Source organism: Copidosoma floridanum, unplaced genomic scaffold (genome assembly GCF_036245765.1).
Source record: "Copidosoma floridanum isolate Cflo_tuat_1 unplaced genomic scaffold, Cflo_Japanese_pri ptg000030l, whole genome shotgun sequence".
NCBI classification, from domain to species: domain Eukaryota; kingdom Metazoa; phylum Arthropoda; class Insecta; order Hymenoptera; family Encyrtidae; genus Copidosoma; species Copidosoma floridanum.
In genome coordinates, this window is record NW_028321907.1 from 6,984,651 (window position 1) to 7,001,826 (window position 17,176).

General features: G+C 31.0%; 3 protein-coding genes across 8 annotated transcripts in view; 2 read left to right on the plus strand and 1 right to left on the minus strand.

Annotated features, from left to right (window-relative positions):
- The first annotated feature begins 4,102 nt into the window (after positions 1-4,102).
- Positions 4,103-8,497, plus strand: TM9SF3 (transmembrane 9 superfamily protein member 3). The gene is made up of 8 exons (XM_014364128.2): positions 4,103-4,731; positions 5,483-5,678; positions 5,748-5,870; positions 5,950-6,191; positions 6,265-6,504; positions 6,575-7,212; positions 7,280-7,363; positions 7,443-8,497. The coding sequence occupies exons 1-8, from the start codon at positions 4,639-4,641 to the stop codon at positions 7,585-7,587; spliced, it is 1,761 nt and encodes a 586-aa protein (XP_014219614.2). The 5' UTR covers positions 4,103-4,638; the 3' UTR covers positions 7,588-8,497.
- A 1,612-nt stretch (positions 8,498-10,109) lies between these two features.
- On the plus strand, positions 10,110-11,976 carry LOC106647486 (stress-associated endoplasmic reticulum protein 2). Its single transcript, XM_014363906.2, has 3 exons — positions 10,110-10,376; positions 10,746-10,818; positions 11,298-11,976. Exons 1-3 carry the CDS (start codon positions 10,293-10,295, stop codon positions 11,333-11,335), a joined length of 195 nt encoding a protein of 64 aa, XP_014219392.1. The 5' UTR covers positions 10,110-10,292; the 3' UTR covers positions 11,336-11,976.
- Positions 11,977-14,169: 2,193 nt separating this feature from the next.
- how (protein held out wings) overlaps positions 14,170-17,176 on the minus strand; it is a 60,431-nt gene continuing 57,424 nt past the window's right edge. For all 6 annotated transcript variants that reach the window (XM_023392482.2, XM_014363894.3, XM_089596759.1 and 3 more), the window contains one exon: positions 14,170-15,881. Coding sequence is in view for 1 of the 6 variants with exons in the window: in XM_089596761.1 (XP_089452887.1) it covers positions 15,835-15,881 (47 nt within the window). In the remaining 5 variants the exon portion in view is untranslated. The remainder of the gene's footprint in view (positions 15,882-17,176) is intronic.

The following is a 17,176-nucleotide window of genomic DNA, read 5'->3' on the forward strand; positions in this document are numbered from 1 at the left end:
AGCACAGCCAATGTCAACTTTTTATTTTCTATCGACACAACTAGTTGCGGCTGGTTTTAGCGTTTCAGATTTCTAAACTAAAAAGTGGCCCTAAAATTCTGAAGGAAAGCTTTAGATATTTTAGGCCCTAGAGCCATGTTATCAATTATAAACCAGCCGCAACTTATTTGACAAATACAAAATGAAAATTCAACATTTTCTGTGCTGTTTGCGGCAAGTTTACAATTTATCTATTACTCGAAAGTATACATATATAGGAGGTTAATATTCGTATAAAACAAACACTGCAAACTTGCCGCAAGTAGCACAAACATCGTTAATTATTTATTTTGTATCTATTTCAAGAGTTGCGGCTGGTTTATAAGTGACTAAATGGCTCTAGAGCTAAGCTGCCTAAAGCTCTCCTTCAGAATTTCAGAAGCAATTTTTGGCCAAAAAAATCACGACCGCTAGATGGCGCTGATCCTGATGATTATAACTACTTATAGTAGAGCCATTTAATCAATTATAAACCAGCCGCAACTAATTTCGTAGATACAAAATAAATAGTTAAAGATAATTGTGCTACTTGCGGCAAGTTTGCAGTGTATGTTTTATACGAATATCAACCTCATATATATTTATACTTTTGGGTAATAGATAAATTGTAAACTTGACGCAAACAATGCAAACAACGTTAACTTTTTATTTTATATTTAAGAAATTAGTTGCGGCTGGTTTATAAGTAATTAAATGGCTCTAGGGCTAAGCTGCCTAAAGCTCTCTTTCAGAATTTCAGAAGCAATTTTTGGCCAAAAAAATCACGACCGCTAGATGGCGCTGATCCTAATGATTATAACTACTTATAGTAGAGCCATTTAATCAATTATAAACCAGCCGCAACTAATTTAGTAAATACAAAATAAAAAAATAACATTGTTTGTGCTACTTGCGGCAAGTTTGCAGTGTATGTTTTACACCAATATCGACCTTCCTTATATTTACACTTTCGGGTAATAGATAAATTGCAAACTTGCCGCCAATAGTGCAAGCAATGTTCACTTTTTATTTTGTATTTATCAAATTAGTTGCGGCTGGTTTATAAATGATTAAATGGCTCTAGTAAAAGTATAGTAATAATCATTTGGATCAGCGCCACCTAGCGGTAGTGATTTTTTTGGCCAAAAATTGCTTCTGAAATTCTGATGGAGAGCTTTAGGCAGCTTCGCCCTAGAGCCGTTTAATCACTTATAAACCAGCCGCAACTATTGAAATAGATACAAAATGAATAAATAACGATGTTTGTGCTACTTGCGGCAAGTTTGCAGTGTATGTTTTACACCAATATCGACCTCCCTTATATTTACACTTTCGGGTAATAGATAGATTGTAAACTTGCCGCAAACAGCACAAACATCGTTATTTATTCATTTTGTATCTATTTCAATAGTTGCGGCTGGTTTATAAGTGATTAAACGGCTCTAGGGCTAAGCTGCCTAAAGCTCTCCATCAGAATTTCAGAAGCAATTTTTGGCCAAAAAAATCACTACCGCTAGATGGCGCTGATCCAAATGATTATTACTATACTTTTACTAGAGCCATTTAATCATTTATAAACCAGCCGCAACTAATTTGATAAATACAAAATAAAAAGTGAACATTGCTCGCACTGTTGGCGGCAAGTTTACAATTTATCTATCACCCGAAAGTGTAAATATAAGGGAGGTCGATATTGGTGTAAAACATACACTGCAAACTTGCCGCAAGTAGCACAAACAATGTTCCCTTTTCATTTTGTATTTATCAAATTAGTTGCGGCTGGTTAAAAAATGATTAAATGGCTCTAGTAAAAGTATAGTAATAATCATTTGGATCAGCGCCACCTAGCGGTAGTGATTTTTTTGGCCAAAAATTGCTTCTGAAATTCTGATAGAGAGCTTTAGGCAGCTTAGCCCTAGAGCCGTTTAATTACTTATAAACCAGCCGCAACTATTGAAATAGATACAAAATGAATAAATAACGATGTTTGTGCTACTTGCGGCAAGTTTGCAGTGTATGTTTTACACCAATATCGACCTCCCTTATATTTACACTTTCGAGTAATAGATAGATTGTAAACTTGCCGCAAACAGCACAAACATCGTTATTTATTCATTTTGTATCTATTTCAATAGTTGCGGCTGGTTTATAAGTGATTAAACGGCTCTAGGGCTAAGCTGCCTAAAGCTCTCCATCAGAATTTCAGAAGCAATTTTTGGCCAAAAAAATCACTACCGCTAGGTGGCGCTGATCCAAATGATTATTACTATACTTTTACTAGAGCCATTTAATCATTTATAAACCAGCCGCAACTAATTTGATAAATACAAAATAAAAAGTGAACATTGCTTGCACTATTGGCGGCAAGTTTGCAATTTATCTATTACCCGAAAGTGTAAATATAAGGGAGGTCGATATTGGTGTAAAACATACACTGCAAACTTGCCGCAAGTAGCACAAACAATGTTATTTTTTTATTTTGTATTTATTAAATTAGTTGCGGCTGGTTTATAATTGATTAAATGGCTCTACTATAAGTAGTTATAATCATTAGGATCAGCGCCATCTAGCGGTCGTGATTTTTTTGGCCAAAAATTGCTTCTGAAATTCTGAAAGAGAGCTTTAGGCAGCTTAGCCCTAGAGTCATTTAATTACTTATAAACTAGCCGCAACTAATTTCTTAAATATAAAATAAAAAGTTAACGTTGTTTGCATTGTTTGCGTCAAGTTTACAATTTATCTATTACCCAAAAGTATAAATATATATGAGGTTGATATTCGTATAAAACATACACTGCAAACTTGCCGCAAGTAGCACAATTATCTTTAACTATTTATTTTGTATCTACGAAATTAGTTGCGGCTGGTTTATAATTGATTAAATGGCTCTACTATAAGTAGTTATAATCATCAGGATCAGCGCCATCTAGCGGTCGTGATTTTTTTGGCCAAAAATTGCTTCTGAAATTCTGAAGGAGAGCTTTAGGCAGCTTAGCTCTAGAGCCATTTAGTCACTTATAAACCAGCCGCAACTCTTGAAATAGATACAAAATAAATAATTAACGATGTTTGTGCTACTTGCGGCAAGTTTGCAGTGTTTGTTTTATACGAATATTAACCTCCTATATATGTATACTTTCGAGTAATAGATAAATTGTAAACTTGCCGCAAACAGCACAGAAAATGTTGAATTTTCATTTTGTATTTGTCAAATAAGTTGCGGCTGGTTTATAATTGACAACATGGCTCTAGGACCTAAAATATCTAAAGCTTTCCTTCAGAATTTTAGGGCCACTTTTTAGTTTAGAAATCTGAAACGCTAAAACCAGCCGCAACTAGTTGTGTCGATAGAAAATAAAAAGTTGACATTGGCTGTGCTGTTTACGGCAAGTTTACAAATAATCTTTTGCCTGAAAATCGACCTCCTATAAGAATATTAATACTTTTGTATGAATAATAATTTATCAATTGCATTGTAAAATTACGTGTGAAATGAAGAGTTAAAAGTAAAGTTTGAAATTATGTCATTGTTTACTGTCATTGAACATTTCGCATGTGTGCAATAAATTGATACAGGATTATACAGATACCTATTATTTTGCTGGGTGAGAAAGACGGATATTTGGTTTTGTTAGCATATTCCAGCGGTAATAATGCATATTTGGAATCTATGTTATATATTTATACAGCTTAAAATGTTTAAATATTAATCATGTGTGCCTATATTTACCAACTTATTTGTATAAATTGAACTTTATACAAAAACTCATGATACAATCATTGATTGTCTCAATCATTATTCTAAACGTTAGTGAAAAAGGCGGTTAAGGACGTATACTTAGCCTGCGGACTATGGGTGTATTCCGCAAATGCTGCCAGCAGTTAAGTTACGTAGGTCGTGGTAACGCCGCATGGTCGGGTAGCGCTAGCGTCAACCTGTACTAACTGTCGGTGGGTTCCGCATGTCAACAAACTCCGAAATATCAGATGGCATGGGAGCGAAAACAGTAAAAAATATCAAAGTTTGTTGACATGCGGAACCCACCGACAGTTAGTACAGGTTGACGCTAGCGCTGCCCGACCATGCGGCGTTACCACGACCTACGTAACTTAACTGCTGGCAGCATTTGCGGAATACACCCTAGCTCACTATAGCACGGGAGTCAACAGCAAAAAATTATCGAAGTTTAGAAACAATTGTTAAGTATAATTGACATACGAAATTCGCATTATGCGAACCCACACAGTTAGTAGGACAGGCTGACAGTATCGCCGCCCGACTTGTGTCATTCTGTCTCTCTTTTTGAGAGAGAAAACGTGTAATGAAGAGAGTTGAGAGCTGAGAGAGTAATAAATTTCAGAAGAATACCCTACTGATGAAGAAGTCCGGAGCTGTCCAGACTTCAGAGGTTAAAGTGAAAGTAGTTACATACTTCGAGGATCGCGACCGTCCTCACGCGTGCACCTTGCTTCCGTATACTTGAGAGAACGCGCGTGCATATATGTGATAGCAGTTACGACTGTTGTACGAGTTACGAGATTACCAGTGCCTAATCATCAATTACCACAGGAAAAGAAAGGAAGTGAGTGCAATTGTGCGGCGAAGAAGAAAGACAAAAAATGTGCCGGACCTGGAGGATCCGACTTGGCTTCCTGGCCGCCTGTCTAGTTTTGTTAAGCACCAGCAGCCACGCCGACGAGCACAATCACATTGTAAGCTTATCATAACTACCTATCATTCCATTCCCATGTGTGATACTGATTTTTACTTTTATTGTAATTGTTTTTTTTTTTTTTTTTTTTTTTTTTTCCATAACATTTATAAACTGACGATTGATAGTGTGTAAGCGATGTTTTTTTTTTGTTTTTTTTTTTTTTTCTTCACGTTTTTAAGTAGCATAGCTCTGTGTCCCGTCTACTAAAAACGTGGCGTTTAGCTAACAAATCTGAGAGAGATAAGGTATAGGTATATGACGTATTCCTTACATGTTCACATACTTATCAGACGCAACGTGGACAAAAACATTATGTTAACACCTTGCTTGACTTTATCTTGTTAACTGAGATTGTATGTTTACATCACTGAGGATAATCACCCATCACATGGCATGTTTGTTGACTTTTTTTTTTTTTTTTTTTTTTTGGTGTACAGATTTGATTCAACATTTTATTAAATTCTTCTTTATTTTTAGACAGATGTTAAACTTTTTCTTCTATTATTTTCCAAGGAATTTTCTTGTCTTTTAATATATATGACATATGTCATTGGTAATGCTGCATTAAATCTACATTGTACTGTTCACTTACTCTCAATAATTATATCTGCAAATCTTAAATTAGCATTTTTTATTTCAAAATTACTGTCATGAAAATGTAACAATTTTACTTTCCTAATAAACGTATGTACATTTTTTGACAACTGAAATCATTTTATTAAATTGAGTACATAACAACCTTTTTTCAGTATGATGAGCGTGATGAAGTGGTTTTATGGATGAGTACAGTTGGCCCATACCACAATCGACAAGAAACTTATTCCTACTATTCCTTGCCTTTTTGTAAGGGGCCTAAAGAAGTAATAAGCCATTATCATGAAACACTATCCGAAGCTTTGGAAGGTATAGAGCTCAAAATGAGTGGAATCGACATTGAGTTCTTAGGTAAGATGCGTACTTTATTAAATTTATTTTACGTTCTCATTCTTATTCAGTGAATAATAAATGTTTTAGTACCTGTTCCAAAACAAAAGTATTGTAGTGTAAAGTTAGATGCTACAAAATACAAGGATTTTGTGTATGCAATTAATAATCAGTATTGGTACCAAATGTATATGGATGATTTACCAATTTGGGGTATGTCAGTTTTTTAATAGCTATTCTTCTATACATAAAAACATAAAGTTTCATTATTGATACACAATTTATTTTACAGGTGTAGTAGGAAAACCTGATGATCGCAATCCAGACACTTATTATATTTGGACGCACAAAAGATTAGATATAGGCTATAATGGAAAACAAATTATAGATGTAAATCTAACAAGTGAATCAAAAGTCGAACTCAAACCAGGAAAAACAATACCCTTCACTTATGAAGTTATTTGGAAAAAAACCAATACTCTATTCAAGGATAGATTTGATAAGTACTTGGATCCTTACTTCTTCCAACACAGGGTAAATATACTTGCTACGACAGAAAAGCACATTTCACAACATTTAGTTAGTTATCATTACATTTTATTTTCAGATTCACTGGTTCAGTATTTTTAATAGTTTTATGATGGTTATATTCCTTGTTGGACTCGTTTCCATGATTCTAATGCGCACTTTGAGAAAAGACTATGCAAGATATAGCAAAGATGAAGAAATGGACGATATGGAGAGGGATTTGGGTGATGAGTATGGTTGGAAACAAGTTCATGGTGATGTGTTCAGACCAGCCAATCATCCTATTCTCTTTTCCGCACTTATTGGAGCCGGATATCAAGTTAATATTACTCTTTACTCATTTTATGTATCTATTGATCCATTTTACGAAAGTTAATTAACATTTTCAGATAACAGCTGTAGTTCTATTTGTGATCATTTTTGCAATAGTGGGAGAACTTTATACCGAGCGGGGCTCAATGCTGTCTGCCGCAATTTTACTCTATGCAATCACTTCTCCTATAAACGGTTATGCCGGTGGTAGCCTGTATGCTCGAATGGGTGGCCGAGTTTGGATCAAGCAGATGCTGCTGAGTGCTTTTATGTTGCCGGTTTTAGTCTGTGGAACAGCATTCTTCATCAACTTCATTGCTATTTACTATGCCAGCAGAGCTATTCCATTTGGCTCCATGGTCGCTGTAACGTGCATTTGTATTTTTGTAATTCTACCATTGACACTTGTCGGCACGGTTTTTGGTCGCAATCTGTCTGGAACGCCAGATGCTCCCTGCAGAGTAAATGCAGTACCTCGACCTATACCCGAAAAAAAATGGTTTATGGAACCAATGATTATAATCATGCTTGGTGGTATTCTGCCATTTGGATCAATTTTCATTGAAATGTATTTTATTTTTACATCCTTTTGGGCATACAAGATATACTATGTCTACGGTTTCATGTTGCTTGTATTTATTATACTGATGATAGTCACTGTGTGCGTGACCATTGTTTGCACATACTTCCTTCTGAATGCAGAAGATTACAGATGGTTAGTATCACTATACGTATTAATTAATTTACTTAAAGCAATGCTAAATTATCTGTTAATTCTTTAGGCAATGGACTAGTTTTCTTGCGGCAGCTTCAACGGCTGGTTATGTTTACCTTTATTCGTTTTACTATTTCTTTTTTAAGACTAAGTAAGTAATCATTTTATTCATGACATACAATAAAAGTGCAAAACTGAATACTTTAAATGTATCAAATATGGTATTGCAGGATGTACGGCCTCTTCCAAACTACTTTCTACTTTGGTTACATGGCAATTTTCAGTTTAGCTCTGGGCATTATGTGCGGCACAGTTGGTTACACGGGCACCAGTGCTTTTGTGCGGAAAATTTATTCCACTGTCAAAATAGACTAAATCCTATCAATGTCTACAATTTATCACAAGAATCTTTACCGCTGTATTGTCACACAAATTAAAAGACTCAGCAAAGAGACATTCAGTTTGGCCATTTACAGTGGGACTCGTTATTTTTTATTCATTGTAATCTAATACTACTTTAGTGTTTCAAAGAATTTCAAAATAATAACGCTAGTCAAAAACCAAGATTTTATTGACAATGATTTGTACAGTTTGTTAATCATACTGCTTCCAGAGAGAGGAAAAAATATAAATAAGTCCTACTGCAAATGCTAAAAAAGACAATACGTCGTTTGACTAAATATAGGTGAAAATAATCACGAAGATATGCAAGATTTATTACGTGTCTTCGTAACAACATTGCACGGGAAAGGACTGCGACAGATGTTTATAGAAGTGTCTGAATGACGTTAAAATGTCGATCAGCAAACCGAGAAATAATGAAGTAATAACTAATGTTAATAATCAAGTTTAGTGTATGATGTAAAAAAGTGTGAAAATGAGAGAGAATGATAAGTGCTGTAATAAAAAAAAAAAAAAAAAAACAATTAAATAAGTTATTTACAAACGTCCGTAAGTATCGAGTTTGTTACTATAATTGCCTTGGTGTGCACCAAACGGAAAAAAATTCATAAACTTAGTAATAACAACTTCTTGTATTGAATGGCAGATTCAAAGGTAGTCTACGATTTACTTCCCGTCCGATGTACGTATCATTTTTGTTTCCCTCACAAGATATCTAAGTATTATCGCCTTGATGAATTTATAGATGTCGATCGTTACACAGTCAAGCCAATTCTCAACATTATTTCCTACTTGAATGTTTTAATTATAAAATATTCAAAGAGCAACGACAGTGCTACTGAAATGCTTGATACAAATAAATTTTTATTTGTTAAAAAAAAAATAACTCACACTGATTTTGTAATTAACTCGTTGAATAAAAGTTTAAAATGTTTTTATTTTATAATTTTTTTTTTTTTTAGAGTAGAAACGTCCTTTATTTGGTTTAATTAATTGATGCATTATTGGGACAAACAGCTTCCCACATAATTTTTAGTCATGTAATATTTTTCTATTTTTAAGACTAAGCGATATTTTAATTTGGTGCTGTTAATATTGCAAGATTTACTGCTTACTGTGACATTCCTTTAATAAATCAAAGTAAATTCACCCAAATGTAGGGCTATATTTTTAGTTAAGGACATACGTGCTTTAAATACCTGTCAAAGTAAGTTGTAAAATTACAATATTGACGATAAAAAAAACAATTATAGGTGCACTGTGAAATAGAACACGTATTAAAAGATCTGGGTGAAAACGTTTTTATAAATACAAACAATTTTCTAAAAATAAAGAAAAAATTAAAATGTGTGCGTGATGTATATGTATTGTATAGTCAAAAAATTTTATTTTATTAGAGAAAGAGCATGCACTTAGATATAAAAATACGGTATCACATATAAAAGCGATATTTGTCAATTTTTGTATGATCGTTCAAGTAACGGTAAACATTCAATAATAATTCAGCTTTATTGAAATAAAATGTTTTAAATAAACAAGAAGGGATATTGAAGCTATTTATCGAATCTTGTTAACTTGTAAAATTACTTAATATTGGATTGCAGCTTCTTCGTTTACCTCCAATTTATTGCCTCAGTTGAAAAAATCAATGTATTACGTAAATACGTGCATACAGATTATCTTGTAAAATAGCAATAGTTGATTTTTACTGTCAGAAATAAAGCGTTGTGATATTTTTTCTTTCAATCGCAAATAGTTAACAGACACATTTGAGATAAAATTTTTTTTAATTTTCACACGAAGCTCATGAATAAGTATTCAACCATTACCCATAGTTAATCTGTAAATAAATGATGTTTCAATTTATTATTTAGTTTCTGATACATTATACCGAAGCATCACTAAATCGATTGATATTATTTTATAAAATAGGTAAAGTAATTATACTTATTGAAAAAATATTTTCTTTCATCATTTTTATTATATTTTGTGCATTGTTTTATTTTTGTGTATTTTAATAGACCCGCATACTGCATAACTTTTACAAGTGAAAGTTAAAAATAAATTATAATAAATACATAGACAAATTAAGGACAAACAAACGGATACATTGATCAACAGGGGAAAGCTTATATTATTATAATTATTACAAAATACATGAAATTTTGCACGAAAGAGAAAAAGTATTTTTTTAATCTACAAGTTTCGTATCGATTAAATTGTCCCAGAATTTAAATTAAACAAGTTAATTGTTGGAAAACGATTTTCTATCGTTTAGATAGCGATAGGAAGACATTGTATTAAAAATTTGTACAATGTCGAAAAAATTATAATTTTCACAAGTTTAACAACTGGAAATTTAATTTAATGTACATGTATAAGTATCTCTCCCAATAAGAGTCGATTCAGTCGATCACTCTATCGACGATCAGTGCCACGAATCATCAGCAGTGAAAAACAGACACGTCTGCAACTTTGGATCATTACAGCTCCCTCTCTTTCCCACCCATAAGACAGTTCCGATTATCTCTCTTTCTCTTTCAGTTTCTTCACTCTGTCCTATATATATACGTACACCTATAAGCATTTCGTCGGGTTGTCACTTTGCGTTTTGGAGCATCGGTTTCGTTTCGTGGGCGCAGCATATCGGAGGAAAAAGTACAATAACAATACACACAATGGCTCCAAAACAGAGGATGCGCATCGCCAACGAGAAGGCCACCAAGTTTATCACCCAACGCGGAAACGTGCCCAAATCGTCGGTGAGTTGTACTTGCTTAGTTTAAATTTCCAACATTGACACAAGTCTTCCCAGCTGTCGGCGTGTTCTGCTTTGATTTTTTTTTTAATTTATGGACGGAAAGGGTAGTTTTTGGGGGATATATGAACCGAATATAGATATATGTGGTCATTGTTGAAGACATCTTTTGTTTTCTAACTTTGGGTTTCAGCTTTTCAGTTAAGGGACGACTTATCCCATGTCGAGGTTAGATCTGATTAATCCATCTGGAAGAGAATTTGTATTTTTTTTACTTTTGAATTGAGGGTTTTTTTTTTTTTTTTCATTATTTGTCATAATGCTTTGTGTAAAAATAAAATAATAACTGTACAATTGTTCTTTTTTTGTGCAGAGACCACAGGACGAGTCATCACCAGTTGGTCCATGGCTCTTGGCATTGTTTATCTTTGTAGTTTGTGGTTCTGGTGAGTTCAAACTTTGAATTACTACTCTATTGAATTGAAAATTTGAAGAAAATTACGATTAACGTTTGATCCTTGTTAAGTACTTGAATTCTCTTGATTTTTTTTTTTTAATTGATGGTTACTTTTTTATTGTTGGTATCCGGTAAGGCCTGCAAAAAGTTGACTGAATTATCAATTCTTACGTGATAACTCTCTTGATTTGAAAATGGTTTTTTTACATTCTTATGATTTTTAAGGTTACATTTTAATATTATTTTGTGTTAACTTTTCTGAATATTAATGTTTCCATATGTTTTAATGTTTCTTTCATTATCTACTGACATTTTGATTTCCACTGTTATAAGTAAAAATATGTTCTTGTTTTCATCTCACTTTATTTTACAAAAAAAAAACCATTGGACAAATACTCACTTAATTATACAAATATTTTGATTATCACAATACTATTAACATATTTATGAAAAAATTGTGTTTTTCAGCCATTTTCCAAATTATTCAAAGCATCAGAATGGTATAAGTCTGTTAAGAACATATAAATTCCAGCTAAGCCCAAAAACAAACTGTCTACAACATCTATCAAGGCAGCTGATGTCTATATTATCTTTTTTAAGAACGACTGATTTTTTTACACAGCTGTAAATTTCTTAAAATATAAAGACAATCGAATTTAAATTTTTACAAAAATCAACAATCTAATAAGAGTGTGGGTGGGCTTAAACCTCATCTGAAAAAACGATTTCTCTAAATCAAAGATATTTTTTTCTTCTATTGACTTCATAATCGATTTATTTTTAAAAAATTGTAATAAGAATTCATACAATAGTTTTTAAGTTGATGGGAAGTTTTTTTAAATATCAAGTTTTGTAAGAACTAAATATTTTTCGTTGTATGCTTAATCAATGCGTAAATCTTTATGATGTATGTTCAGAGATTTAAGATTGTTGTTAAAGACTTCATTGTGTTTCTGAATTTTTTTTTCTATCTTTTCAATGGATGCAAATAATCTATCTTCCATTGATATTTGTACAGATTTGAATTGTATATAAGTGTTTGTCATTCCAAAAACCAAAATGATGTATTTTGCCATCAATGACTAATAATTTTAAATGTTCACTGTGTGCATAAATTAAGTATAAATAAATTACATTGTCTACTTGATCATCATTTGTAAAATTTTATTAGTTTTTCTAAAAACCTTTAAAAGTCTTTTAAACAGGCACTTCTTTACTGATGTGCGAATGCCTTAGGGGGGTGTACTATGTTAAATTGATTAGGACATCATGTGTTCCGCTTGTTTAACTATAATTTAGTGTAAATGTATATCAAAAAGTGATGAAAGTATGACACACCATCCTGTGTGACCACCATATTAAGTTGATCACATCACTTACTTAATTCATTGTACTTTACGCATTAAAGTTTTTTTTTTTTTTTTTTTTTTTTTTTTAATATTCTTCAGAGATTTGCGAATAATTAAGTTGAATAAAACGATAAAAGCTTGTAAAATAGTGTTTTGTTTAAAGTTTATTTATTTACTTCATTCAATTGATAAACGAATGTGACCCCAGTCATACAACGTAGAAATTACAAAGTAGAATTACTTACCGAATGCAAAGCATAAACTAACAATATAAAATTTTTACATTTAAATTGAAACTAAACAATTGATCCATAAGTTTTAAGAATACGAAAAAAATGCATCTTATCATCCAATTGTAACGTTTGTCGAATTCTATGACAATAAATAATTACTTTTCTCTAAATGCTCAAAAGATTCATTTGTATGAAACCAACAACTTTTTACATTTATCTTTGTCTTGAAACGTAAACACAACTTATGATTTTAATATGCAAAAAAAAAATTTTTTTGTGACAAAAAAAAATTGATTTTTGCTATTCAGATCATCATGACGAATAGAAAGTATACTTATAGGACCTGAAAAGAATTAGAAAGAGGAAGTTTTGAAAAAGAAAAGGACAAATAAATAAAACAAAACATTTCCATGACATTTATTTTATTCAAATGCTGCTGTAACAGTTTTCAAATATAAGTAATAAAAATATGCATCTGTTAATAAACTTTTCATGATATAGTGTCCTTCACTACTTATACGCAGATCTCGAAATAAAAATATTAACAAAAAAAAGAGAAATCATGCGCACACGATATATTATGTGTACAGAATAGAGCTGTACCCATGTGTACATATTTTTTTTTTTTTTTAATCTCGTTATTTTTCATTCTTTCAGTTAGTATCACGTAATTATACTTATTTTGAGTTGTTATTTTTCCTAAATTTATTTTTGGATAAAATCAACCACAAAAAAAAACAAGAAAATGTACTGAAATACATCAAGGCACATAATTGATAGTCTCGCGCACTAAAAAAAAAAAAAAATTGCGCAAATATGAGATTCTGCGCTTCGCACATCACAATTATAATTAAGTCGACACAAAATTAAAAGATATTTATAGATATATATTTTATTTATTGTCAGCTTTATTTTCAATATCGAAGAACAAAATCTTATATTGATTATTGCATCGCGTACGAGCGAAAATTGACATAACGTGTTTCTATAATATTATTTTTTCCATGAAATTTTTTTTTTTTTTATATTTAAATCATTGCAAAAAACAAAGAACATATAAACTCTCGAAAATAACACACAAATTAAATTATATAGTTTATTCTGTATACTCTACAAAATAAAATATAATCAGATCTTCTATAGATTTTTTCTGGCATATGATAAACATTTGATATATTAAAAAGATTAATAGTTCTTAGTGATTTGCATCGCTGCCCGTTTTACGTCATAAATATCTATAAATTGATAAAATTAATATAATAATGGTGTGATTATACATCTATTGCCACATTATTCTGCACAGCTGTATGTGCATGCTAACGTTAAGATAAAATATGTAAACTATTAAAAATCCAAGTAATTATTAGAAAATAAGACGACTTTATAAACAACTGCATCTAATTATAATATATATTGCCACTCAAATGAATTTAATCTTAGATTTATTAATTATTCTAGCTATCGATATAATATATAATTGCAATATTTAAACAAATATAATTAAATTCGAATTTCATTAACAATTTTCATATATCTATATGTATATTGGCATGTATCCGTGATTGTCCACAACTAATTTAGAAAATAAATTTTTTCATTAGAATAATTTTTCCAAGTACGACTCATGTGATCACGATATCGATGATATAAACGAAGCGCTAATTTATTCAAAAACTGAAGAATTGACACCCAAGAAATTCGTAAATCACGCTATTATTTTTTTGCAACGTTTGATGATTACTCTGACTTTTTTCCATATTTTATTAAATAATTTATAGGTCAAATTGAAAGTAAAAGCTTTTAATACACCTGCCTACTTCAAAAAATCAGTAAAGTCTGTATTCAAGATTAAAACATATAACGACTACTAATTTCTTCTGAGTCTGAGTAGTTACGTACTTTATTGTGAAAGTAAACTTTGCTCTGAATTCCTTTGATAAGGAAATTTATAAGAAAAATATTATGATCTACAGTGCATAATGATTGCCCTTAACGTTTATCGACTACAAGAATAATATAGATACAATAAATCCTATTTACGACTTTTACATTACACATATATTATTATCTCGAAACAGTAGTCGGCGATGAGTTTTTTGCACATACTTTAAATTTTTTACGTTTACACATGCGCTTGTATGTGTAATTACATCGTATGGCAGGGCAGAACATTAAGTTAATGAAACGAAAAAGTTTACGTGCAGTGTCGCCGTTAACGTTAACTGCATTATCATTTGATTCGTCGCCTTCTGCATATGGTAAATACAACTTTAAACATTTTATTATTATTTACTTTTTTTTTTTAATAAATTGATTTACGTGATTTTTCCGATTCGTACATCAAAAATTTTGTCGACGATACTTTTATGTGTACTCTTATACATAGTTATTTATAAATTTATTTTTTATTCTATATATAATTCTTTCTCAATATTTCTGACAAATTTTTAACTAAAACAGTTTCATCGATAATTGACCTCTCCAATTTTCGCTGTTGGGCTCTACGCACTAAAACTTTTACCTCTACGCTTATACTAAAAATCGTTGATAATCCACAATTTTTCCACAGAGTACATGTTCCCGTTTTTTACAGCACTACGATTTTTTCGCAGCAAGACGTCGTCATCATGATGTGAACAATATTCCTCTATGACTTTCTTGGATAACAAATACATAGGAAGCTATTGCCGATACAAAATAATGGCTTATCAACGTCTCATTCACTCCGTCGTTTTTTCTCTCTCTTTCTTTTCTTGAATAAGTACAGTGAGATTCCTCCTCTTGACAGTGTTCTTTATTTTATTCTTCACGTCTTGTTCGTTGACTTTCTATTTTTAAGTAATGCATTTCATACAATAACTGGCATCACCTGTTAGAGTTTTCCTTTGAATTTATTTAAGTTCATTTTTTCTTTTTTTTCTTTTTTTTTTTTTTTTTTTCATCAAATGGTACTCAGTTGATGAAAATATTTTTCAAAACAAATCACGGAAGTTAATTAAATGATTACAATGAAATTGATGGCAAAAAATTAATACAAAACTTAAAAAATTCAATACGGAGGTCAAAAATTAAATCAAAACTTAATTTTGAAAAAAAAAAAAATGTTTCGTAAAAAATTTAACTTTATAATAAAGACAACTAGATTATGCAACAAGATTTTTTAGCCAAATAGGGAAAAAGGTAGGTTATAAAAAATGTAAAAAATAAAAGAAAGACAGATAAGGTGGTGACGTATGAGAATTCAGTCGGCGAGACTGACACTTTTTGTTTTCTTGCGACGACAACGATGGCAATAGTAATAATAATAATTATTATAATAATAATAATAAGAGAGAAAAAAAATGAGAGAGTGAGTCGAGGTAGTCGCGATCGAACGCGCAGCAGATGCTCTGCGTGTGTCCAATATTGTAAGTAGTCCAGGTGTTAGCACGGGACGAGTGTGGTAATTCCATTGTTAGCACTCCGCAAGCCTACAGGCCATGGACAACCAGGGTTAACAAGATAGAAAAAAAGAAAAAACAGTTTGGTTAGTGATTTTCAATTTCATTTTTTCTCTCGAGCACGTTTTTTTTTTTTTTTTTTTTTTCCATTCATTATGAGACGAGTCGTGTAAAAATAATTTTTACTCGCAAATATTAATAAGTTGAACATTGTTTGAACAATATAAAAATACTGATTATTGACTCAAAATTATTTTTACGTCAGCTCGTTATTGCTTTTGTAAATTATCTTTGCCTTTCAATGACATGGTTGTACACTATATTTTTGCATGACAACAAAAAATAAACATAAATTAACAATTTAAATCCAATGTACTGAAAGGCTACGAATATTTACAATACGTAGCTTACTAATAATGTGAGACATGTTAAATAGTGCAAAGCGATGCTTAGTAGAACAGTAACGTTCTATTAAAAAAAATCTTGAAGTTAAATAATATGTTTTTCTAAAAAAGCAGATTATTATTGACGAATAATAATTTTTTTCATAAAAATTTAGATTAGTAGGTCAACGATTATCGTATGTTAGTTATTTCTACATTTGTTACTCATGTTATTTATATTTATTCTGATGTTAAAGAGTAGTTTGAATTTTACATTAAAAAAAGTAGTGCAAGGAGTCAAGCATCGCTTTGCAGTTTGTTTTTCACTTTTCATCGAGAGTTAAATTTTTTTTTGTATAAGTTATAACAATGATTAGTCTGAAGCGTTTGAATCATCACATACGTAAAACGATATTGTTATTTACTAGTGAAAGTTCGTATATAGTTATTTTGATAATAAAATTATATAAATTTCAACAAAAAAACCTGCGCCATTTTGTTAAACGAAATTATATTAATTTTCGTTAATGTTCTGATAAAAAAGTGTGGCTCGTGTACCCTCTTCGCACAATGTATGATTTTTCTTTCTTAAAATCAAATGATTAATAAATAATTTAGAAAAAGATAATTATAAAAAGCATCCCACTGATAATTGCACCTATAGGCGTTTCAAATCAAAAAATAACACAAACCCAGTTTTATTTAAAAATTATTTTTCAAGTCTCTACTCATTGTTAGTAATACAAATCAGCGATAATATTTTGTAATCTATCGCTTCATTAGTATGAATTATAAGATTTTTATTTTTAAACAATTTTTTTGTTAATAAATAGGTTCTTAAAAATCTGTAGATTTTTGAAAGATTTCTAAGCTTAAAAAATTTAAGTTATTTAAAGATCAGAAAAGAAGCAATATTTGTGTGATTAATACATAATAAAATAC

Coding starts and splice junctions, on each gene's coding strand:
- TM9SF3 (XM_014364128.2), top strand. CDS start 4,639: ATGTGCCGGACCTGGAGGATCCGACTTGGCTTCCTGGCCGCCTGTCTA. Junction 4,732..5,482: donor CCGACGAGCACAATCACATT/GTAAGCTTATCA, acceptor ACCTTTTTTCAG/TATGATGAGCGTGATGAAGT. Junction 7,213..7,279: donor AATGCAGAAGATTACAGATG/GTTAGTATCACT, acceptor TTAATTCTTTAG/GCAATGGACTAGTTTTCTTG.
- LOC106647486 (XM_014363906.2), top strand. CDS start 10,293: ATGGCTCCAAAACAGAGGATGCGCATCGCCAACGAGAAGGCCACCAAG. Junction 10,377..10,745: donor GAAACGTGCCCAAATCGTCG/GTGAGTTGTACT, acceptor TTTTTTGTGCAG/AGACCACAGGACGAGTCATC. Junction 10,819..11,297: donor CTTTGTAGTTTGTGGTTCTG/GTGAGTTCAAAC, acceptor TGTGTTTTTCAG/CCATTTTCCAAATTATTCAA.